We start from the raw sequence: 23888 nt of genomic DNA, 5'->3' as shown, positions 1-23888 counted from the left end.
AAACACTAGAGTGAAGCCTCAATGATTTAGTAATATTTTAAATGCAAGATTTGCTATTTATCTAGCCATAGAGTTCAGTTTCTTTTTTGCTGGCTGGCTCAAATAGAAGAATATCAGTTTCTACGTTATACTCTACACCTTTACAAAATTCGAAGAATCCAATGCACCAACACCATTTACCACAGGCTTTTCAGTAGCAAGTAGCTAAATATTCCACAAGTGTCAGTTGTATCAAATATTAAGCTAGCAGATGAATAATTACCACACCTCTGATCGGTTAGACAAACTCTGAAGGAGAAACTCCAGTTCAGCGATTCGGAATTCATGCTTCTGATGTAAAGCCATAAACTGATTCTAGAGAGGAAAGAAGAAAAAGAGATTTTTTTCAAACTGTGTCTGTTGAAAGTGGTTAACTGATTGTGTACACAAGATAAACAAACATACGTAAAACAAATAATTCCAAAGCTATTCACTGCCTCTCTGGCAGGCAAGACTACATAAAGGAACGGACATCATTTAAAAAAAAATTTTAGAGTACCCAATTATTATTTTTTTTCCAATTAAGGGGCATTTCACGTGGCCAATCCACCTACTCTGCTCTTCTTTGGGTTGTGGAGGTGAAACCCATGCAGACACGGGGGAAATGTGCAAACTCCACACGGACAGTGACCCAGGGCCGGGAATCGAACCCAGGTCCTCAATGCTGTAGGCAGCAGTGCTAACCACTGTGCCACATGCCGCCCCTAAGGAATGCACATCATAGCCTGCAATAACAAATTAGCTTTCCCAGGAGTTCTTTGGGAGAAAAAGTTAAACTGTTTAATTGCAAACAATACAAGTCGGTTAGGGTTAGTAGCCTGAAGGAACTTCGCCAAAGCCAACCATGTAATTAGTAACATATATCTATGTTTGGAAAATGGTCAACACACACATTGATTAAGATATTTGGATAGTGCATGAGGGATTTTGGTGTCCATTCGGAACCCTAGATATCCGTTATCCCTTCTCAGTTCCCAAATGACAGAGATCAAGTTTATGCGTTTTGGCAATGTCCGCTGGAACTTTATTAGTCAGCTGTAGTGCCCACTGGTAACTTACAATACATTACGAGAATTCCAAATTCCGACTAGCCCTTTAGCAAGCTAGTCAGATTGATTGTCTTTAGCGAATACAGTGGTTGAGTTTAAAAATACAGATAGTGGTAATTCTTCAAATCATAATACAGTATAAAATGACAGTGATTTGAACAAAAGATGGTGATTTAGCAAAAGCAGCAAGGATATAGGTTTTAGAAAAAGATAGATTGATTCCGGAGTGGATTTTTTCCATCCCGACAAGTGGTTCTTCAGGAGTTTATTATCTTAAGGTTTCACCTTCTTTACAGCTGTGATTGGCTTTAACTAATTTATAATTCACTCAATTCGGCCAAACTGTCTGTCTATCAATTGTAAGAAATATATGTATTTGAATATCTTGGTTCCACTTTCCCATACCATTGCTTGCCAATTTAATTAGAAAAACACAGTTTTTGTTAAGAAATTATCAGTCCTAGACTGGCTGTTACTATAGAAACAGAACTACCAGTTCTTTACTGTATAACAATGGGGTCTTTTCGCTATTTGGCATCACTGTCCTTGTAACCTCAAGCTGTTTGCAATATGTAAAACCGGAGAAAGAAATTAGAGAGTGTTATCTGAATTGACCCGTAGCAGATTCCCAGCTATAGTTGCACTGAATGAGTTCTCATTTTAACTTATATTTGACTAGAATAGTCAATTTCTGTCAGTGCAAAATGAATCGAATTGGGAAAGTGATCATTTTCTGCCAAACTTGAGCAAATTGTCCAAGCATTTTTTTTTTGTACTGGTGAGGGAATACGGCTTTGTTTGTGGGGAAGGGTGAAACATTCCAAACGCAAGCAAAGTATGTTTTTCTCTGCAATCAGAGCTTCTGATCAAGTCATCAACCTGAAACTTTAACTAGGTTTCTCTCCAAGTGTGTTGCCAGACCTGCTGAGTATTTCCAGTATACACCATTTTTATTCGAGATTATTGCTGTTCAAAGATCGACATGCATCATTTGGATTTAAAACTAAGTGGCTATTTGTTTCATTTTGTCACAATATTTAAGTATCCTACATTGAATTGATAGCATCTGAACTAGATCAATTGGCAGATAGCAAATCGCAATTTTCGTTGGGTTGTCATGTCATATGCAAATGTCAAATACAAATGCTATGGAGCCAATTTACACTGTGATTATGTCGAGTCATGATGTGGAGATGTCTCCACACCTGAGGAATGAGCTGTGCTCAGAAAGCTAGTCATTTGAAACAAACCTTTAACCTGCTGATGTAAGACTTCTTATTATGTCGAGTGACAGTGGAAAATGCAACTTCTGAAGCCTCTGATGGATAGGAGCAAAAACAGGCCCCAACATAATTGCAATAACATTGTCCCCAGCAGTGAGTATTTTAAAATACCATGGGCTGGATTCTCCACCGGTGGGATGCTCCGTTTTGCCAGCAGCCCGGGGGTTTCCCGACAGCGTGGGGCTGCCACACAATGGGAAATCCCATTGACCAGCCGGCGTAACGGAGCATTCTGCGGGCGGGGTGAAACAGAAATGTGGCACAGCGGAGAATCCAGCCCCATAGCTTTGATATGGATCCAGTCTGTAGCAGGGAGCATTTATGGAATTAACTGGACATTTTCACGGCTGCTGGGCTGCAATGATGGAATTAGTTGCTCTGAATGCACCTCCACTGTTGCTAACTGAGGGACCCCATATTATTTCTATTATTAGTTCTGTCAAACAATCAAGCGCATTTCCAAAATTTTCAGTCTTTACTTAATTGGACCAGCTGCAGTCGCAAACATGCCCGAAAAAAATCCCACTGTTACCAGCAGCTAGCTTCCTATTACAAAGCTCAGAACACCCTGGCACCTGAAATCACAGCATGTCCCCACCCTCACCTCCCCAGAAGTATAATGTTTGCAGAGCAACAGCACCAATGATCACTTCAAGGCAATGTCAAAATAGAACTCTTGATCTCAAGTGGCACTAACAAAGGTGGTGGAATATCTGAAACGTCATCACCAATTCCCATTATAAACTCAAGTTACATGTAGTTCCTTCTTCACTCCCAAGAAACATTTGCTCAATACAAACACTGCTCAATACAAAAATCACAGGACTGTCATCTATTACTAATGCTTTCCCCACAACGGAGAATTTTTCGAAATGTGCTCATAAAGACCTCATCTGTGGCGCACCCATCCCAACAAAGTGAGGTAGTTGCCCTTAGTATCACCTTGTACCAAGTCGGAATACTGATACATAGTTATGCAACAATGCAAATGAGACAGCCCCGGAAATTAACAAATGAGCTCAATCATTGATCCGCACACAAATCAGAACACAAACATATAAAGCGGTTCAAAATCGAAACCATGGTTAAAAATAACCCACAAACATTCTCCCAGTGTTTGCGTGGGTTTCGCCCCCACAACCCAAAGATGTGCAGGGTAGATGGATTGGCCACGCTAAATTGCCCCCAAATTGGAAAAAAATGAATTGGGTATTCTAAAAAAAATTTTTTTAAATAAATAAAATAACCCACAAAGTGTCTACATGTTTTAAACCTGGCAGTAGCAGAAAACTGTTCCAGGAGACAGACCTTTAAATCTATAATTTGAGATAATTATACTGCCCCTGTAGCCAAGGTTACAATTAGCATGCACACCTGTCAAAATCTGGTTGCAAACATGTGGACACTCATGCATGAATTAACAAGTGTTTATCATATCAAAATCAAATGAGAAAAAGCTCCTTCTTTAAACGTTTTTAAGAAAAAGATAGATACCTTTCTAAAGAATAAAGGGATTCGGGGATATGGTGTACAGGTCGGAGAGTGGAGCTGAGTCCACAAAGATCAGCCATGATCTCATTAAATGGCGGAGCAGGCTCGAGGGGCCAGATGGCCTACTCCTATTCCTAGTTCTTATGTTCTTATGTATTCCAAAGCTGCTGCAATACTGATGTGCCCAAAATCTGCATAGTTGAAGATGCGATTGGTCACCTCAGCTGCTGCTTTCTCTTGAAGTTTTTTACTCCCAACAGTTTACCTGGAGAAGATCAGTTCCTTCCTGTTTCATCTCTTCCCGTAGCACATTTGAGTGCTGTCTGATCGAGTTTTTGATGAGGACCATGATTGCTTCTTCATTGTTCATCTGCCTGACTTGTTCCTGTAGCTTCTGTAACAAACTGGCAAGCTGACTGTAACGTTCATCTGAAGCAAGGGAGCTCTGGGAACTCTGCTCATTGAGCACAGCAATCTGCTTTTCCAACTCTGTCACACGACTCCAATCGAACAAGTGTCCAGTACTCTGAAACAGATAGCCGTACAGTGACAAAGTTGCACTTTAGTCCTCAAATCATGCTGTGCAAAGACTCTTTAGTGTTGGAAACATTACCCGTGGAAGTGGCAGAGAACTGGGAATCTCCCCATTTGCCTGGACAGTTGGTACAATTTCTTTTGAGCCCTGTGTGGTTTGCACTGCTGTCCCATTAAAGACCGGTAACAGGGACCACAAGCCTGCTAGACCAAAGTACCACAGACCAACTAAAGAAAGAAGAGACGTGTTATTTTTTTAATGGGAATAAAATCACAATCAGCAGCTTATTGGCAATAAATTTGACAAGCAACGGCTTGCTACGGATAGAAATTGGAGGACTGTTGCTTCTGGTCTAGATCTTAAGCACTATTAAAGGCATTCAGCCATCACAAGGATTTCTGCTTTCTTCTTTCACATGTTCTCCTAGTCCTTTTAGAACATTACATTTTTAAATAACTTGCAAGTCAAAACAAATTCAGACTGCTAATTTTAAAACCGTATACTTTTGATGAGCCGCTTAAAGCAATCTAACCAGAAGGAATCTAACAAAAATTAACTGCACTATTTCGGTTACAGTTTTCAATGACTAAAAAAGATTATCCACCGAATACATAATTATACAATCCAGTAGATGACACCTTTCTCCCAATAAAAGGAATGCTAATGGTGTGTTGGGTTTATTTGAGGTACAAAGAGTAAGTTTTGCTTTAAAAAAAAAAATAAAGCCTTGCAAGTGGACTTTGGTTCTAACCTAGTTGACTTTCAGATCACATTATACATCCTCCCACTGCGTTCTCTTTTGTTTTTGATTTGCATGCAGTGTTGGTCCCTGTTCATTAGTGTGTTTAACTGGCCTAAATTTGCTGCTTTCTACAGAACGGAAGCTTTTACATTAAATACGTACTGATGGAATGAGTTTCCTTTCATTGACAGTGAGTCTGTTGATAAAGCAGCATAGGAGAAGAGTTGAAGGGTAAATGGGAGGAGGAGCAGGGAGAGGAGATCGAGGAAGGTTTGTGGGCTGATGCCCTGGGTAGGGTTAATTCCTCCTCATGTGCCAGGCTCAGCCTGATACAATTTAAGGTGGTTCACAGAGCGCACTTGACGGGGGCGAGGTTGAGTAGGTTCTTTGGGGTAGAGGACAGATGCGGAAGATGTTCAGGGAGTCCGGCGAACCACGTCCATATGTTTTGGTCATGCCCGGCACTGGAGGGGTTCTGGAGAGGAGTGGCGGGAGCAATATCTCAGGTGGTGAAAGTCCGGGTCAAGCCAGGCTGGGGGCTTGCAATATTTGGAGTAGTGGACGAGCCTGGAGTGCAGGAGGCGAAAGAGGCCGGCATTCTGGCCTTTGCGTCCCTAGTAGCCAAGCGAAGGATCTTGCTAATGTGGAAGGAGGCGAAGCCCCCTAGCCTGGAGGCCTGGATAAACGACATGGCTGGGTTCATAAAGCTGGAGAGGATTAAGTTTGCCTTGAGCGGGTCACCCGGTGGCAACCGTTCCTAGACTATCTCGCGGAGCATTAGAGGAAGGTCGGTCAGCAGCAGCAGCAACCCTGGGGGGTGGGGGGGGGGGAAAGAGGAAGAGAGAGAGAGAGAGAGAGAGAGAGAGAGAGAGAGAGAGAGAGAGAGAGAGAGAGAGAGAGAGAGAGAGAGAGAGAGAGAGAGAGAGAGAGAGAGAGAGCTTGGGTTGATGGAAAATTGTGTTGGTAAAAAACTTTAATAAATATTTTTTTTAAAAAAGATAAAGCAGCAGAGGGGTGCAGAGGTTAGCACTGCTGCCTCACAGCACCAAGGACCCAGGTTTGATTCTGGCACCAGGTCACTGTCTGTGTGGCGTTTGCACATTCTTCCTGTGTCTGTGTGTGTGTCTCACCCTCACAACCCAAAGTATGTGCACAGTAGGTGGATTGGCCACGCTAAATTGCACCGTATTGGAATTTTTTTTTAAAAAAGATAAAGCAGCATAGGAGATTGTGTGTAGTAGGTAGAATCCCCGCCATGTTCAAATCCTATTCCAGGATTCAACGGCCACAGAAGGAATGTTCATGACATGGCCAAGCAGGTTGACCAATCACCGACAAATCCTTCCAATTGTTCGAGCAAGACAGTGTCCAAGTCAGCCAGAACTATGTGGTAGCTGTAGCACAACAGACCCCCAATGTTAAAAAGACTCTTATGCGTAGGTTCTCGCCATGGGCTATACTCCATGGAAAGCAACCTCCTCGCTTTAAGGGACTGCCAGAAGGCAGCATAGCAATATATGCTGGTAGTGTTATACACTTCATAAGCAGGATGTTTTGACACAGCAGAGAAGTGAAGGAGCATTTCACACAGCTTCTACCTGGTCATGGAATACTGTTCCTGTGGTTAAGATGTGGTGTAATCAAAATTTTACCTCACGTCCTTGTTCAGATCCTCTGTGGACTTTGTCAAGTTAAACACAAGTATGAGGAAACAGTGTTGTTCTTTTGGGGGTTGGATGTAGTAGAACAGATTCAAGCCCGCAATGTGTCTAAAATGGTAAAGATCTATCCCTCTTGCAGGCCTGACCATCTTTCTTGTGCCACATTCGAAGTCCACTTAGTAGAATTTCAGGATGAAGTACACTTCTCTCCACACTGATAATTAGGACCCACAGATTGCATTTGGCAGGGAGATGAGACAGCATATTCATTCATTTATATGGGTGCCAGAGACAACTTTAGTTTGGATTTGGAACACAGCCATGTTGTGTATCAGTCTTTCAACATGAAACCGTATCTTAAAATATTACACATGTTACATGTGGCAGATATGCTTTCAAGTCTTTCAAAATTACAAACCAGCTTTCATGTACAATGTTGCTTTGGCAGTTTGTTAATCCAATTTTTTTTTTTAATTCATTGGATGTGGGCATCGTGGTAGCCCATCCCTGGTTGCTCTTGAACTGAGTGGCCGAGGACATTTAAGAGTCAACTCTATGGATCTGGAGTCACATGTAGGTCTGGTAAGGATGGCTAATGTCGTAGAGAAGGAAGCCTGAGAACCAGATGGGTTTTTAAAACAATCAACAATAGTTTCATGGCCATCATTCAACTTTTAACAAATTCAAATTTCACCATCTCCCATTCGAACCCTGGTCCCAAGAGCATTATCGACCTGGGTCTATGGATTAGTAGTCCAGTGACAATACAATTACACCATTGTCTCTTCACTGTGCTCCAGACATGTTATACTCATTATCAGGACCACAGATCATTCAAACCTCTTGGTGTTTGCTTACCAAGTAAAAGTAGTGGGATCAACAGGAATAACCATCTGAGTGATCTGGACAGACACCTGAATACACAGACAAAACAATAAATTACCAAACTAAATTATATCCAGCAAATTAAAAAACCCATAATAAATTACAAGCATTATATTTTCATTGTTAAGCATTTGACATCAACTCAACATACCTGGTGAGCAAAAACACATCAAGAAGGGACATTAACGTGATCAGCTGATACCATCCAGTCCCAAGCCACCAGAAAGCTCCAGAAGCAGCCTTTCCTAAGAAAAACAAACAAATGCACAAGACTGATGTACGATTAAGAATTCAGGTGCTCACCCTGGGAAGTAGTTTACGTTGGAAATCCTATGAAAAACATGCTGCATAAACTAGCCCAACTATAAATCTGAGAAAATAGGAAAAGAGAATGCATGAATCCAGAGTGCAAGTACACTACATTACATTGAAGAAAATAAAGCCAGGGTTAATACTAATGAAGCCATCGTTAGGTGCACAAGATTTAGGGTGAAATCTAAGCTTGCAATGCTCTACCACCGTATAAACATGCACAATAAACACCAGCTCTAGAAAGGCCAAGTGAAAAAAAATGAATAGGTGGAACAGATGCAGAACAGAAATTAAAATTAAAATTAAATAACCTGGAGATACAATGGCCAACCACAGAATAGACAAGACCTTCCTGGATACAAACCAGGCAACAGCACCAGCAGCCTGCATCACTTGCAGCAATAAAGAGCCTACAAATAAAAAACAGATCAATCTGCAATACATCAACTTTACATGTTCAGGCAATCCTTTTTTGGTGCAACTTTTATTTTACTAAATATACAGCACAATAGTTAATGCACCAAATATCCCAAACGTGTTGTAATAACATCAAATATCACCATTTTAAAAAGTTTTATCGACAAAGCGAGGAGACAAAATAGAAGTCTAAAAATCAACCTGCATAAGCAAAGACCAGCCAGATGGTCCGTGTGACTTGTGTAAACTTCATGTACTTTGTGGACCCCACCTCTGTGGATTTATATGTATCGTGTTTCATCCCCTTACAGTCATCACCTGTTGGTTGTGGCAGTACAATACATTAGTGGAGTGAGCAAAGTGAACCCAATTTGTGGTCAAGTGCATTTTGCCCCACAAGCAACTGTGGAATGAAGTGGCAACAGCAGGTATCAAACCAAAATACTTACACAAAGATTCCCCATTTATATTCAGGTGTCCATCCCCAGTAATCAACTCTTTTACATTCATTCTTCCACAGTAACTTGAATGGGCTGCAACACAGAAACTGATCCTTAGCTGTTTTTTCAGATGGAAAAAATATTCTGCAGAGAAAAATCTTGACTTGTCAAACCAATGAGCAGTGAAGTACTACATTTGCATGTAGCCAGGGCGACGCTGTTCATACATGCAAATAAAGTTTACTTAAAATAAATAAGCAGAAAGCTATTTAAAGTTTAGCTGCCCATTCGCAACTACAAACTGGCTTTGATCAGCCCTCCAACACAAAAAGTGAAAACAGTGGCATGCTGCTTAATTTAGACAAGTGAAAGTGACGTACAGGTAACAGCGCATGTTCTAGAAAAGGTATTCAATGCCATGTACATACGACCACAATGATTAGAAAAATTCTAAATATTTCCAATCTGCATTTTAGGAAAAGCAGCTGGAGAGAGCGCAACCAGTAATTTTACACTGAGAAGTTAAAAAGTGGCAAAACTTTCTACAGTAGTGGAACATGAAAAAAAGAGGAATGGGCTAAACTAGGCAGCAACAGATTTGAGAACATGCAAGCACATGTTGCACCCCACAGTTAGATACCTTTGGCGTAAAAACCAGTCTTCAACAAAAGTGTTTGATATAGTTGCAAAAACCATGCGGCTGCAGTTGATACAGTATACTTGGCCACCTGGTGTGTGTGATTCATGAATAACTGCACTCCTGGAAAAAAAATAAGCAAACGCAACTAACTTTTTTTTTTAAATCCAGGTAATACATTCATGACATTTAAGCAGGGCTGTTACACCCAGGAGCAGATCCTATTGTAAAATCACGTGTTTTAGGGTTTAAGATTTGCTGATTAAACAATGAAAATGGAATTCAAGGCACCAGAACACATTATCAGTAATAAATAAAACTCTCAAAATTAGAGGCACCGTATGCTCAATTATCGTTTCTCAGGTCTACCACCTTGTCCATAAATCAATGCTTTATTAATTTATATACTTGGATTTTTACTGAACTGCAGATTCATTACTAGCTCCTTTCCAGTAGTACAAAAAAGTATTTCCATCTTCACTTACAGCGACAGCCAACAAAACTATAAGCAAAATTATTCAGCACAAGTCCAGTATTCTAAACATTAAAATTCAGGTATTTTAGGGTACACAGTACTGCATTTTCAAAGCAACAATTCAATGTTAAGCAATGAAATGCATCATGTAGACTTAAATTGTACTTTTATTGGTGAACCAAAATCAAACCAGGAATTAGTTTTGTTCCTTTCCTTCAATTTCATGTTCCCCCTTTTCATGCAACTTGCAATTCTATGACTAAGGACGTTTGCTCCTCAGCCTTGATAATACACCATGTATCCAAAGAACAAGTGCACACAGTTCAGGGGAACCAGTCTTCCAATTTCCTGCAGACTGGGAGGCACTTCAGATTGCCTGTGCATGCACGCACTCTCCCCTTCTCCTTCCCCCCCACACCCCCACCCAGAGATTTCTGTTCCACATGCTGTCCCTCCTTTCTCTCCATTGCCAGTGAAAGGATCAAATTGTGCTTTAGTCAATCCTGGAACCTCCCAATAGCACTACACATGAACTGCAGCAGTTCAAGGCAGCAGCTAACCTGCACCCTAGAGGACAATTAGGGGCAAGCAATAAATGCTAGCCTACCCAGCGATGCCCACCACCCATGAAAAGGTTTGGAAAAAAAATAATAGGATCTGTGGTTCTTTGGTACCTATAAAATTCCTTGGGTGCCTTTGCTGTCACCTACCCTGGACTTGGCCATTATTTAACAGGTGGCAAGCGAGGCATCCAGCCAGACACGCAATCTCGCACCAACTGAGGCCCTTAAATGCTTACGCCTCAGGCAGTACACGAGGGTGGGACTTGCCTCCTTCATGGGCCCCATTCCTGGTCTCTGGATATAGTCCTAGCAGTGGCCACTGCTCCCCAAAATAGGTGCAGCCCACCAAAATGGGAGCAGGTTTCTCGGCAAAGTTTTCAGCAGCAGGAATGGTTAACCCCACCACCTGTGAAATTCTGCCCATAGATTAGTGCAGCACAGCACAGAGCTTGTGTCAGCTTTCAAAGAGCAAATCCAGTTAGTCCCACGCTACAACTCTTTTCCAATAACCCTACAAATTGTTTTCCCCCCTTCAAGTATTTATGCAGTTCCCTTTTGAAAGCCACTATTATCTATTCACCAGCCTACCAGGTAGTGCATTCCACATCCAAACCACTCATTGCGTAGAGGTGTTATCATCCTCATGTTGCCACTGATTCTTTTTACAATCACTTCAAATCCGTACTACTGTTTCTATCAAAGCCGTCATAATTTTAAACATCTCCAAATCTCCTCTTATCTTCGCCACCCCAAAGAGAAAATCACCAGTTTCTCAAGTCTATCCACATATCTCTACTGTCCTATCCCTGGGAATAATGCAATAAATCTCTTCTGTTTCCTCTCCAAAGCCTTAATGTGTAATGTAAAACGTGTTACCTAAAACGTAGTGCTCAGAATCAGACAATATTCCAGCCAGTTCCGAATCTTTTTTTTTTAATAAATGTTTATTCAAAGTTTTTCCAACAAAAATTTTCAACCAATAAAACCACCCCCATAACAGAAAAGGGAAAGAACAGAACAAAACAAACATATCAATCCAACATAATACAGAGCTTGTACAGTGGGTTTCTCCCGCACATATTAACTCTCCCATATGTTTATGTTTTTCTTTTTTCAAGTGCCCCTAGGAAAACCCCCTTCCCCGCCCACCCATATACCCTCCCCCCTCCCTGGGTTGCTGCTGCTGCTGCTGACCGACCTCATTCTAACGCTCCGCGAGATAGTCCAGGAACGGTTGCCACCGCCTGAAGAACCCCTGCGCAGACCCTCTCAAGGCAAACTTAATCCTCTCCAGCTTAATGAACCCTGCCATGTCATTTATCCAGGCTTCCACACTGGGGGGCTTCGCATCTTACCATAATAGCAAGATCCTCCGCCGGGCTACCAGGGACGCAAAGGCCAGAATACCGGCCTCTTTCGTCTTCTGCACTCCCGGCTTGTCCGCCACCCCAAATAGTGCCAGCCCCCAACTTGGCTTTGCCTGGACTTTCACCACCTTGGACATAGTCCTCGCGAAACCCCTCCAGAGCCGGGCACGACCAGAACATGTGGGCGTGATTCGCCGGGCTTCCTGAGCACCTCCCGCATCTGTCCTCCATCCCAAAGAACCTACTCAGCCTCGCCCCTGTCATATGTGCGCTGTGAATAACCTTGAACTGTATCAGGCTAAGCCTGGCACACGAGGAAGAGGAATTAACCCTACTCAGGGCATCAGCCCACAGACCCTCTTCAATCTCCTCGCCAGTTCTGAATCTTGTTTAAATGAGAACAGTCTATTTTACCACAGACAGGGCAGCGGTAATCACAAGGACGCCAACCTGATCCTCATGCAATGTCTGCAAACACATACCAGGAAGGGAGATTCCCAACTGCATTGTCACACCACAACCTAACCCTGGAGTCCTGCAACCACTACATCACGTGGCTTAGTTTTATCCAGGCAGTGTATTTCCTTGGTTATGTTATAAAAGGGAGTCTTCGATATAAAGGTCACTTACTTGACTTGCCTTTTTTAGTTTTACTCCTGGAGTACACGGTTGAAGAGGGTGCATGGGAAGCACAGTATGCAGTCAGAACATTTTTCCGTTCAGAAAGAATGCTGCAGTCGTTACAGGTGTAACCATTGAACATGGCTGTCTGCATTTCTCCCGTTACTATGTCCCCATTTGCTTGAATCAAAGTTGCATTTCCTCCTAAATTACAAAGAAAAGTGTAGATTTTTGACACCATCACTTAACCAAAGAAATTAGGTGTAATATTTTAATGTCAAATGAGTTTTAATAACTGAAGATTTCTTTACCTTTGGTATCTCCCTCCTCCTCATCTAGACCTGTAAAACAAAAAGCAAAACAATAATTTTCCATAATGATCAAGTGCCACAAGTAACAGTTTCTTTGCATAGATATTGCTCTGTTGACATTCTACCACACCCCACTATTTCCTGAGCTTATGCAGAGGACAATCACAAGCACCATTAAGCCTTTCACACCTATCCTTTACACGAATTTAGGCAGCAAATTGCAGAAGACTATTCGTCTGTACAAGTATCACAGCAGTCCCAGTCCCAACTTGTTCTTTCCCATCATCCACATACACCAACCTTCCAGCAGAGGTCATCGAATAGCTATTAGCAGTCAAAAGCAAAGCTAATTTTTCACCCTACAACCCAAAAGTATTAAATCAGTTGTAGCCCCCTTTATTAACTCAGTAGAGGTAAAATAATCTAATGTGGGACTTACTTAATCTGTGCAGCAATTCTATGCTGGACAGTGCATTTACCCATTTATAAACGATTAATACAAAAAAGGCATTTTTAAGATTTGCAACTGCTAAATACCTTGCTGTTGATTGACTCACTTGGTACACTCAAGTTTCTGATCTTTGTACACCAACCTCAAGAGTTTAGATCACATTTGGGAGAAGACAATAAAACAATATAACCAAGGCTCAATACAACTTCAGGACTGGACTAAATTTCATATCCAGTTTCAAAAGGAGAGTATGATTCAAAGGAACACAGACATGGGACATAAAAGCACTAGAGCAATGATGACAGTTTTCAGGATTTTTTTGCACTCTGGATCAGAGGTGCGTTTCAAAAATAAACAATGCCCCGTCATTTGAAAGGCAGCACTCTCACACCTTTTGCAGCCATCTATACAGTTTCTGCACTTTCAGTAATTTGCTGGAATAGATTTAAACGCAGGGCTCGGTGTAAACTCAAATATGCTGGTGGTGGAAACAGATCTGCTGAAAACAATTTAAAATTTGCTCCCCAAGACTGTTTTGTTTGAACAACACATCAAATAATATTGAGCAGTTTAAAGAAGTATTCTTTCGCCCTTGCTTCCCTTTCTGCGGTTGAAGTGGTTTCCTAAAAGAACGTGTTGGTGGTTTTAAGATAACATCTTCAAACAGCACTTGTTTCGTTTGTTAATGTCTGTGACACTCCACGGACTTTAAAAGTGAATGTTTTGTTTACGTTAGATCTAATGTCGAGTCTTTTATACACCAGAATAACGCAAGTTTGCACATATATTTCAATAGTTTGACACGAACACTGGTTAATTTCCAAAGCCATCCAACATGTATCCCAACTAACCCAGAGACTGATAAACACCAAATTCATACTTGAAAATTATGTTTAAAGGGGTATTTCCTCATTCAAAAGAAGCTTTGCTCACTCATAAAATGGAAAATAATAATAGCTTATTGTCACAAGTAGGCTTCAGTGAAGTTAATGTGAAAAGCCCCTAGTCGCCACATTTCAGCACCTGTTCGGGAAGGCCGGTACGGGAATTGAACCCGCGCTGCTGGCATTGTTCTGCTTTGCAAGCCCACTGTGCTAAACTAGCCCCAAGTGGCTAAAAGAATTGAAAGAGAAAGTGAGCTGAAATTTTATCTGCGAAGCTAATGATCAGTTTTTGCCAGTGAAGCCAAAAATAGTAGCGTTCAAAATTGGACTGCAAACACACCAAGCTCTTATTCAAAAAAACGAATACTCCTAGCATGGCTCAGGAAGGTCAGGCACTAGTTGGATGCAAAGTACAATCATGAGACAATTTAAGGTCGCTGTTGGAGTGCTAGTGCTGAAAAATGTTGCAGGAGTGCTGGAAGCAGATATTTCACAAGGTGAACTTAAAAAGAACCCACAGCCAACAATGGTGAAAAGGAGAGTTGATTTCAAATCAGTGATGAAGCATGTGAAATGTTGGACTATGCGTTAAGTGCTCATTTTCAAGAGGACCACGATCCTACAAAGTCAGTTGGAGAAAGAAGCCAACAAGAGCAGTGATTAGCATAAAGAAGTGGCTTCTGAAACATCTCCTGGTTGAAGAAATAAGAGACCCTACAGTAAAATTGTGAGCCATCTCTGAAATGTTCTTTATCAGCCACGATTCAATGGCGGAGCAGACTCGATGGGCCGAGTGGCCTAATTCTGCTCCTATGTCTGATGATCTTAAAGGAAGGATTTACAGATAATAATAAACCAGTGTTGGCTCCCCTATTGAAAGCAGATACTGTGACTAAAAACTTCAAATGAAGTTGGTAAATCTAAAAATATTAAGCATCCTAAATGAATCAGATTTGTTTCCAAATATTCTTAGTCTCCAACACAACTTTCAAGAATCTCAGGAAAATAAATTGCCCAAGTTAAACTGGTGTTATTTAGTTCTTCAAATTTCTAACTAATAAAAAACTGAAGTAATAATCAGAAGCGATTTTAAACAGCTTGCACTTCATCCTGCTTACCCCAGAAATGGCCCAATTCTGTTTTTTCGCGAATCGAAGACTCATCCAGTACTGTGGACATCATTGATGTGTCTGTCCCACAGCTGAGGATACTGCTGTGACTGGAAACAGAAGACTCAACCACGGATTTCCTTGGAGTATGTGACACAGAAACAATTTGTTTGCTTGTACTTTTGTGTTTCTGTTGTTGCAGCTGTTGTGTGTTTCTGGAAGAGAAAGCTATGTTAAAATATCTTCAATAGCTGGGAGAGTACAGACAGTTAAAATGACGGCCCTCCCGAGGTTCTTATTCGTGTTCCAGTGTCTCCCCATTTTCATTCCACGTTCCTTTTTTAAGAGGGTAAGCAAGATCATTTTGGGCTTTGTATGGGCGGGCAAGACCCCGCGAGTGAAGATGGTGATGCTCGAGCGGAACCGGGAACCGGGGGGGGGGCTTGCACTGCCGAATTTCAGCAACTATTATTGGGCGGCTAACATAGCCATGACAAGGAAGTGGGTGGTGGTGGTGGTGGTGGGGGGTCGACTTGGGAGCGGGCGGAGGCAGTCTCATGTAGGGGTACCAGTCTGGGGGCGTTGGTGACAGTGCCTCTGCCGTTCCTGCCGGCGCGCTACTCCACCAGTCCTGTAGTGGCGGCGGCCCTTCGGATCTGGGGACAGTGGAGGAGGCACGTGGGAGCATCAGTGTGGTCCAGATATGTGACAACCATCGGTTTGCCCCGGGGAGGTTGGACGGGGGGGGTTTCTGGTATGGCGGAGGGCGGGAATTGAGCGCGGGAATTGAGCGGATGGGAGATTTCTTTTTGGAAGGGAGCTTCCCTAGCTTGAGGGCGCTGGAGGCCAAGTTTGGGTTGACGAGGGGGAATGAATTCCGGTATATTCAGGTGCGGGACTTTTTGCGTAAGCAGATGCCATCTTTTCCACTCTTGCCACTAAAGGGGATCCAAGATAGGGTAGTGTTTAGAGGATGGGTGGGGGAGGGAAGCGTCTCGGATATTTACAAGGAGCTCATGGGGGCGGAGGAAGTGAAATGAAAAATGAAAATCGCTTATTGACACAAGTAGGCTTCAAATTAAGTTACTGTGAAAAGCCCCTAGTCGCCACATTCCGGCGCCTGTTCGGGGAGGCTGGTACGGGAATTGAACCGTGCTGCTGGCCTGCCTTGGTCGGCTTTAAAAGCCAGCAATTTAGCCCAGTGTGCTAAACCAGACCCTAGGTGTGCTAAACCAGACGCAGACCGAGGAGCTGAGGCATAAATGGGAGGAGGAGTTGGGAGGATGAGTAAGGCCTGTGGTCAGACACGCTGAGCAGGGTTAATGGAACTGCAACATGTGCCAGGCTCAGCCTGATTCAATTTAAGGTCGTCCACCGGGCCCACATGACTGTCCCGGATGAGCAGATTCTTCGGCGTAGAGGAAAGGTGAGTAAAGTGTCGGAGAGGACCGGCAGACCATGTCCACATGCTTTGGGCTTGTCCAAAACTTAGGAGATACTGGCAGGGGTGCGAGGATGTCATGTCTAGAGTATTGAACACGAGGGTGGCAATGAGTCCAGAGGTGGCGATTTTCAGGGTTTCAGTGGCCCCGGAAGTCCAGGGGGAGAAAGAGGCCGACGTCTTGGCCTTTGCTTCCCTGGCAGCCTGGAGACGGATACTTCTAGCTTGGAGGGACTCAAAGCCCCCGAAGTCGGAAGCCTGGCTGTCAGACATGGCGAGTTTCCTGGTCCTAGAGAAAATCAAGTTCGCCTTGAGAGGGTCGTTGTTAGGGTTTGCCCGGAGGTGGCAACCATTCATTGACTTCTTTGCGGAGAATTAATCGTCAGTGGGGGGAGGGAGGTCAGGGAAATGTAGTATAGGGGGTCATTTAGGCAGATCTGGGTGGGGCAGGCTATGGCAATTGCACTATGTACTTTGTTTACTGTACAGCCCTCGTTTTCTCGTTCTGTAATTCTACTGTTTACAATGCCGAAAAATACTTCATTAAAATTGTTGATTAAAAAATATATATATATCTTCAACAAAAGTTAATATTTTGCACAACAGCACTGTGTCACAGTTGAGGCAAACTGTAGCACGAGAGATCCCAAATTACACCGACTTTGGGAAACACCAAGCGAAGGAGGATGGTCAACGCAAGGCTACCTTCACACCTCTGGAAACAAATCCAAAGAAAAAGCAGAGGTCTTGAACCAGATTTCCTGTCTATCTCTGGTCAACTTGAAACTCCAAAGGAGGGGGAAACCCCAAATGACAACCAAACATTTCCCATTAGTAACCTCGTAATTTTATGTTGTGAAAAACTACGCAATTCATGATCCTGGTGTAAAGTTGATATACTTCGGTAGCACAGTTAAATAGCACAAATCATGCATTGGCAGTTTTGCTCGGTGGCCACAAATGGTGCATTCAATCTTGCCAGAAATGTGCATATTATGTGGGCACAAATCATGATTTTAAGTGACATTTGCAATCAGGTCATCTCCACTTCTCTGTCCCAGGCAGGAGGATTGTGCACGCCAACATCCGGTTTAAGAAACACTATCTGCAGAACATACTTTCTGATGAAGTAGCAGTGGTTAGCACCGTTGCTTCACAGCGCCAGGGACCCGGGTTCGTTTCCCGGCTTGGGTCACTGTCTGTGCAGAGTCTGCACGTTCTCTGTGTCTGCGTGGGTTTCCTCCCATAAGTCCTGAAAGACGTGTCAGTTAGGTGAATTGGACATTGAATTCTCCCTCAGTGTACCCAAACAGGTGCCTGAGTGTGGCGACTAGGGGATTTTCACAGTAACTGTATTGCAGTGTTAATGTAAGCCTACTTGTGACACTAATAAAGATTATTATAAAGAGTCACTGCTTAAAAGTTGCTTAACATTTTCTGTTTCAAATTCAGATTCTTCCTTTTATCTCAGGCACTTGAAGAAAACCAAAGGATTGAATCATAACTACCAATCTAAATCTGGTGAAGTGATTGGATTCAGCTGGCAGGTCTTTTTTTGGTTTTGGGGTAGAAGAGGAAAAGAAAGAAAGAAAGAAGGAAATCAAGGAGAAAGAGAAAATCTTCAAGTAAGGACTTTTGGTGCGGGGGGAATTCATGAAGAGATCTCCCTACAGATGCTGCCAGACTTGCTGAGATTTTCCAGCATTTTCTTTTTGGTTTCAGATTCCAGCATCCGCAGTAATTTGCTTTTATTCATGAAGGGATCTGCTTATTCTATTTTTTTTTTATTTTTTATAAAGTTTTTCAGATAAGAGCGTTGTGACCAGCACTTATTATCCATCCTCATTTGCCTTCAGGAGTTGATGGTGGACTAACCTCCTGAACTGTTGCAGGCCATATAATATCGACGCACCCACAAAAGCTGTTAGAGTGTTTTCCAGGATTTGACCCAGTGATGATGAAGGAATGTTGATATAATTCAAAGTCAGAATGGTGTGTGACTTGGGAGCTTGTAGGTAATGGCGTTCCCAAGTACCTTTTGCCCCAGTCTATCTAGATGATAAATGTTGCAAGTTTGGAAAGTGTTGCTGAGGGAGCCTTGGAAAGTCGCTGCAGTACAACTTGTGGAGGTGAGGATAATGTTCAAAGTAGTGGATGGGATGCCAATAAAGCAGGATTGCTTTGTCGTGAATGGTGCCAAGCTTCTTGAGAATTATTGGAGCTGCATCATCCAAGCAAATGAGAATATTCCATCACACTCCTGACTTTTACCTTGTAGGTGGTGGACAGGCTTTGAGGAGTCATGCGATGAGTTATTGACCACAGAACTGGTAACCTGAGGATGTTGATAGTGAGGGGATCAGCACTGGCAATGCCTTTTAAAGTCATGGAGAAATGGTTAGATTCTCTCTTGCTGGAGATGATCATTACTTGGCATTTAAGTGACAAGTAACATTCACACCATTTATCAGCCCAAGCTTGATCACGGTCCCCTTCTGCCAATAAATAAACAGGATTACCTGGATGTAGATTCCTTATAGGACATGAGACTTCCCGTGAAAGAATGGTTGCTCCCAATGCTCTCATTGTGCACACTCTCTGTGGTGTAAAACTCCGTGGCAATAGGACGCAATCTGCGCCGTGACATTCTGGGCGAGTCGTATACCGGATGCAGCTGATGCGTGCTTTCAAAATCCACTGCCTCTGTCGAATAGCTGGAACTGTAATAAAATATACTGGATATAAAATTTTCACACATGTACTTAGCAATTAAACATTAATACAAAGAATAGTAATATACATGCTCTGGTTTCAGTTTTAAAGAATTTGTGCATGAACAGTTAACCAGTCATTAATGCAATTTCCATGCGATACATAACATGCAGGTTGAGGTAATTTGGACATGGTAATCTTTTATCAATTCAACTACCAAAAGTTTAAAAATACAATCTGGTAGTTGCTGTTCTAGATCTTTTATTCTTCACATTTTATAGATAATCAAAATTACTGATGTAGAAATCCCAGTTTTAAGAGTATGCCAAGATTCAGTATTAAAGCACCATTACAAAAAAAAGAGGGGTGGTTAGATTAGCAAAGATCAACAACAACAGTCACAAAAACTTGTACGAAGTCATGCATTTTGGCATTCTCCTTGTGATGGTCATCTTTTAAAGGTTCTTAAATCCAGAGGGTTATTACAATAATCAACATTTGCAAAGAAAATAAATTGAAACATTATAGCTAGAATAAAGTTACTTCACTTGTTTTTTTCTACCTCATGTTCCTCCCACCACTCTCGGACAGGCAAATAGGCAAACAATTTGTAGGTTTTTCCAAATATGCTCTCCACCCAACTGCTTGATGTGGGGGTGCTCGAGAGTCATCGAAGTTCACATGCTTTTAGTTCTTTTTTCTGGGAAAGCATCTCGACTTCACTCGGGTACAAACCAAGAGAGGTATTTTGGGGGGACACAAAGACGAAAGCGAAAAGCAAAAAAAAAAAGGTATGCCATACATGAAACGTAAATATTCAAATCAGGAAGAAATTACATATAGTCCATGGAAAAATGGGGCCCTTTTTTAAAGTTCTGGCTATTCTATTTATCCAATATTCTCAAAATTCTAGATTCAGTAATGCATGCCGATTAACAATTTCAATGCTATTGAAAATGAGGGATAGAAATGGCAAGATTAGGGAACCATGGATGACAGATGAAATTGTGAGACTAGCTAAGAGGAAAAAGGAAGCATACATAAGATCTAGGCGACTGAAGACAGACGAAGCTGTGGAAGAATATCGGGAATGTAGGACCAATCTGAAACGAGGAATCAAGAGGGCGAAAAGGGGTCATGAAATATCTTCAGCAAACAGGGTTAAGGAAAATCCCAAATGCTTTTTATTCATATACAAGGAGCAAGAGGGTAACTAGAGAAAGGATTGGCCCACTCAAAGACAAAAGAGGGAATTTATGCGTGGAGTCAGAGGAAATGGGTGAGATTCTTAACGAGTACTTTGCATCGGTATTCACCGAGGAGAGGGACATGACGGATGTTGAGGTTAGGGATAGATGTTTGATTACTCTAGGTCAAGTCAGCATAAGGAAGGAGGATGTGTTGGGTATTCTAAAAGGCATTAAGGTGGACAAGTCCTCAGGTCCGGATGGGATCTATCCCAGGTTATTGAGGGAAGTGAGAGGGGAAATAGCTGGGGCCTTAACAGATATCTTTGCAGCATCCTTGAGCACGGGTGAGATACCGGAGGACTGGAGAATTGCTAATGTTGTCCCCTTGTTTAAGAAGGGTAGAGGGATAATCCAGGTAATTATAGACCGGTGAGCCGGACGTCAGTGGTAGGGAAGCTGCTGGAGAAGATACTGAGGGGTAGAATCTATTCACATTTGGAAGAAAATGGGCTTATCAGTGATAGGCAACATGGTTTTGTGCAGGGAAGGTCATGTCTTACCAACTTAATAGAATTCTTTGAGGAAGTGACAAAGTTGATTGATGAGGGATGGGCTGTATATGTCATATACATGGACTTCAGTAAGGCATTTGATAAGGTACCCCATGGTAGGCTGATGGAGAAAATGAAGTCTCATGGGGTCCAGGGTGCACTAGCTAGATGGATAAAGAACTGGCTGGGCAACAGGAGACAAGAGAGTAGTAGTGGAAGGGAGTTTCTCAAAATGGAGAACTGTGACCAGTGGTGTTCCACAGGGATCCGTGCTGGGACCACTGTTGTTTGTGATATACATAAATGATCTGGACGAAGGTATAGGTGGTCTGATTAGCAAGTTTGCAGATGACACTAAGATTGGTGGAGTAGCAGATAGTGAAGGGGACTGTCAAGAGAATACAGCAGAATATAGATAGATTGGAGAGTTGGGCGGAGAAATGGCAGATGGAGTTTAATCCGGGCAAATGCGAGGTGATGCATTTTGGAAGATCCAATTCAAGAGCAAACTATACGGTAAATGAAAAAGCCCTGGGGAAAATTGATGTACAGAGAGATCTGGGTGTTCAGGTCCATTGTACCCTGAAGGTGACTGCGCAGGTCGATAGTGGTCAAGAAGGCAAACAGCATGCTTTCCTTCATCGGAAGGGGTATAGAGTACAATAGTTGGCAGGTCATGTTACAGTTGTATCGGACTTTGGTTCGGCCACATTTGGAGTACTGCGTACAGTTCTGGTCACCACATTACCAAAAGGATGTGGATGCTTTGGAGAGGGTGCAGAGGAGGTTCACCAGGATGTTGCCTGGTATGGAGGGCGCTAGCTATGAAGAGAGGTTGAGTAGATTAGGATTATTTTCATAAGAAAGACGGAGGTTGAGGGGGGGGGGGGGGGGGAGGGGGGGGAAAGAGAACCTCATTGAGGTCTACAAAATCATGAGGAATAGAAAGGGTGGATAGCAAGAAGCTTTTTCCCCCAGAGTGGGGGACTCAATTACTAGGGGTCACGAGTTCAAGGTGAGAGGGGAAAAGTTTCAGGGAGATATACGTGGAAAGTTCCTTACGCAGAGGGTGGTGGGTGCCTGGAATGCATTGCCGGCGAAGGTGGCAGAGGCGGGCACGATAGCATCATTTAAGATGTATCTAGACAGATACATGAATGGGCAGGGAGCAGAGGGATACAGATCCTTAGAAAATAGGCGACAGTTTTAGATAGAGGATCTGGATCGGCGCAGGCTTGAAGGGCCGAAGGGCCTGTTCCTGTGCTGTAATTTTTCTTTGTTCTTTATTAAGATTGTATTGTGCACGTACAAAGTAATGCAAAACAGACAAGAAGTTGATAATACAAATGGTAACAAGACAACAGACTTGAGGAAAATTCACAGCAGGTTTCATTAGCCTGGCCTCCAAATTCATCCCAATGAAACTTAAGCAGAACAAGATGCCCTTTCATACTGGGGGATTACAGAAAGTAGTATCAATTCTATTCATAACTATTCATGCTGTTGGTTGGGAGGAGACAGATTTGTGTTCGTGCCAAACAATATCAGAGTACAAAGCACTGAATTGAACCATTAGTAGTAACAACATATGAACTAAACACCAACTGGTTAAAACAGCTGAGGATTGCTTGAGTTTTATAAGAGCACCCTTACAAAGTTTGATTAAACATTTTGGATGCAACCTTGTGTAGTTATGCAATCATTTGAGAACATCTGCAAGGCTGTTTCCAATTTGCATTAATGCCAAAATGAGAACTCCAGAGGAAGGATTGAACTAACTGGAATACAGGTGGAACATAAAAACAGTAAATGAGGGCTGCTCCCTCATTCAGCCCCACGAGCCTGTTCATGGCGAATACGTACAATAATCCACCCATATTGGATCCATAAACCTTACTTGTTTGTTTAACAAAAACCTATCAATCTCAATTTGGAATCTTCAATTGACCTTTCCTCAGCAGCTTTTTGGGGAAAGAGTCTTTTTGATTTCCCCAACTGCTGAGAGATCCCTTACTTTTTTAACATTTTTCCAATAAGGGGCAATTTAGCATGGCCAATTCACCTACACTGCACATCTTTGGGTTGTGGGGGTGAGGGCCTCCACAGACACTGAGAATGTGCAGACTCCATACGGACAGTGACCCAGCGCTGGGGTCAAACCCTGGTCCTCGGCGCCGTGAGGCAGCAGTGCTAACCACTAAATCACTATGTCCCCTCTAGAGATCCCCTCGCTGACATTTCTTTTAAACATTTTTTAAAACAAGTTTGATACTTCACTAATTTTACCTTGTGCAATTTTGTTTATCATGGCATGTTAGAAGATGAAGCATAGCCTTTTTGCAGTATTTTGAGGCAGCTCAGCTACATACGGAAAACATTCAAAATGTATTAGCTGAGGAAGGTAGTCACATGCACATGTGCTGCACATGACTGTGACCCCCTAGACCAATAATGAATAGCAATAATTCTGCACAGGACTATTTTTCATCATTAGAAGTTCAGTTTCTGGAAAGGTTCCACATGCTGCTGCCACACACTAGTTCAAATAGTTAAATTACAAAACATACGGAAGTTACAAAACATACGGACAACAAAATGTAAATAAATTCAGTCAATGCAGAGTTCCAATCTATCATCTGAAACATAGTCTCCAACCCAGAAAGCTAATTTTACTACACAACTTCTGCAATATCCACAAAAACCCGAAAAGCCATTCAAATCA

The 23888-nt window shown here is 42.4% G+C and overlaps 1 protein-coding gene across 1 annotated transcript in view; it reads right to left on the bottom strand.

The window, feature by feature from the left end:
- The window catches only part of sun1b (Sad1 and UNC84 domain containing 1b), a 72991-nt gene that overhangs the window by 27046 nt on the left and 22057 nt on the right, over positions 1-23888 (bottom strand). The window contains exons 3-15 of the mRNA XM_072481566.1: positions 19233-19433; positions 15282-15487; positions 12829-12858; positions 12527-12721; positions 9495-9614; positions 8864-8947; positions 8616-8732; positions 8309-8407; positions 7837-7930; positions 7659-7714; positions 4476-4624; positions 4128-4388; positions 268-354 (exon numbers count right to left, since the gene is read on the bottom strand). Of these exons, the coding sequence (XP_072337667.1) occupies positions 268-354; positions 4128-4388; positions 4476-4624; positions 7659-7714; positions 7837-7930; positions 8309-8407; positions 8616-8732; positions 8864-8947; positions 9495-9614; positions 12527-12721; positions 12829-12858; positions 15282-15487; positions 19233-19433 (1699 nt within the window). The remainder of the gene's footprint in view (positions 1-267; positions 355-4127; positions 4389-4475; positions 4625-7658; positions 7715-7836; positions 7931-8308; positions 8408-8615; positions 8733-8863; positions 8948-9494; positions 9615-12526; positions 12722-12828; positions 12859-15281; positions 15488-19232; positions 19434-23888) is intronic.

The sequence above is a fragment of the Scyliorhinus torazame genome, chromosome 17 (assembly GCF_047496885.1).
Source record: "Scyliorhinus torazame isolate Kashiwa2021f chromosome 17, sScyTor2.1, whole genome shotgun sequence".
In the NCBI taxonomy this organism is placed as follows: domain Eukaryota; kingdom Metazoa; phylum Chordata; class Chondrichthyes; order Carcharhiniformes; family Scyliorhinidae; genus Scyliorhinus; species Scyliorhinus torazame.
Note: the sequence above shows the minus strand (reverse complement) of the source record. Positions and strands in the feature narration are given on the sequence as shown.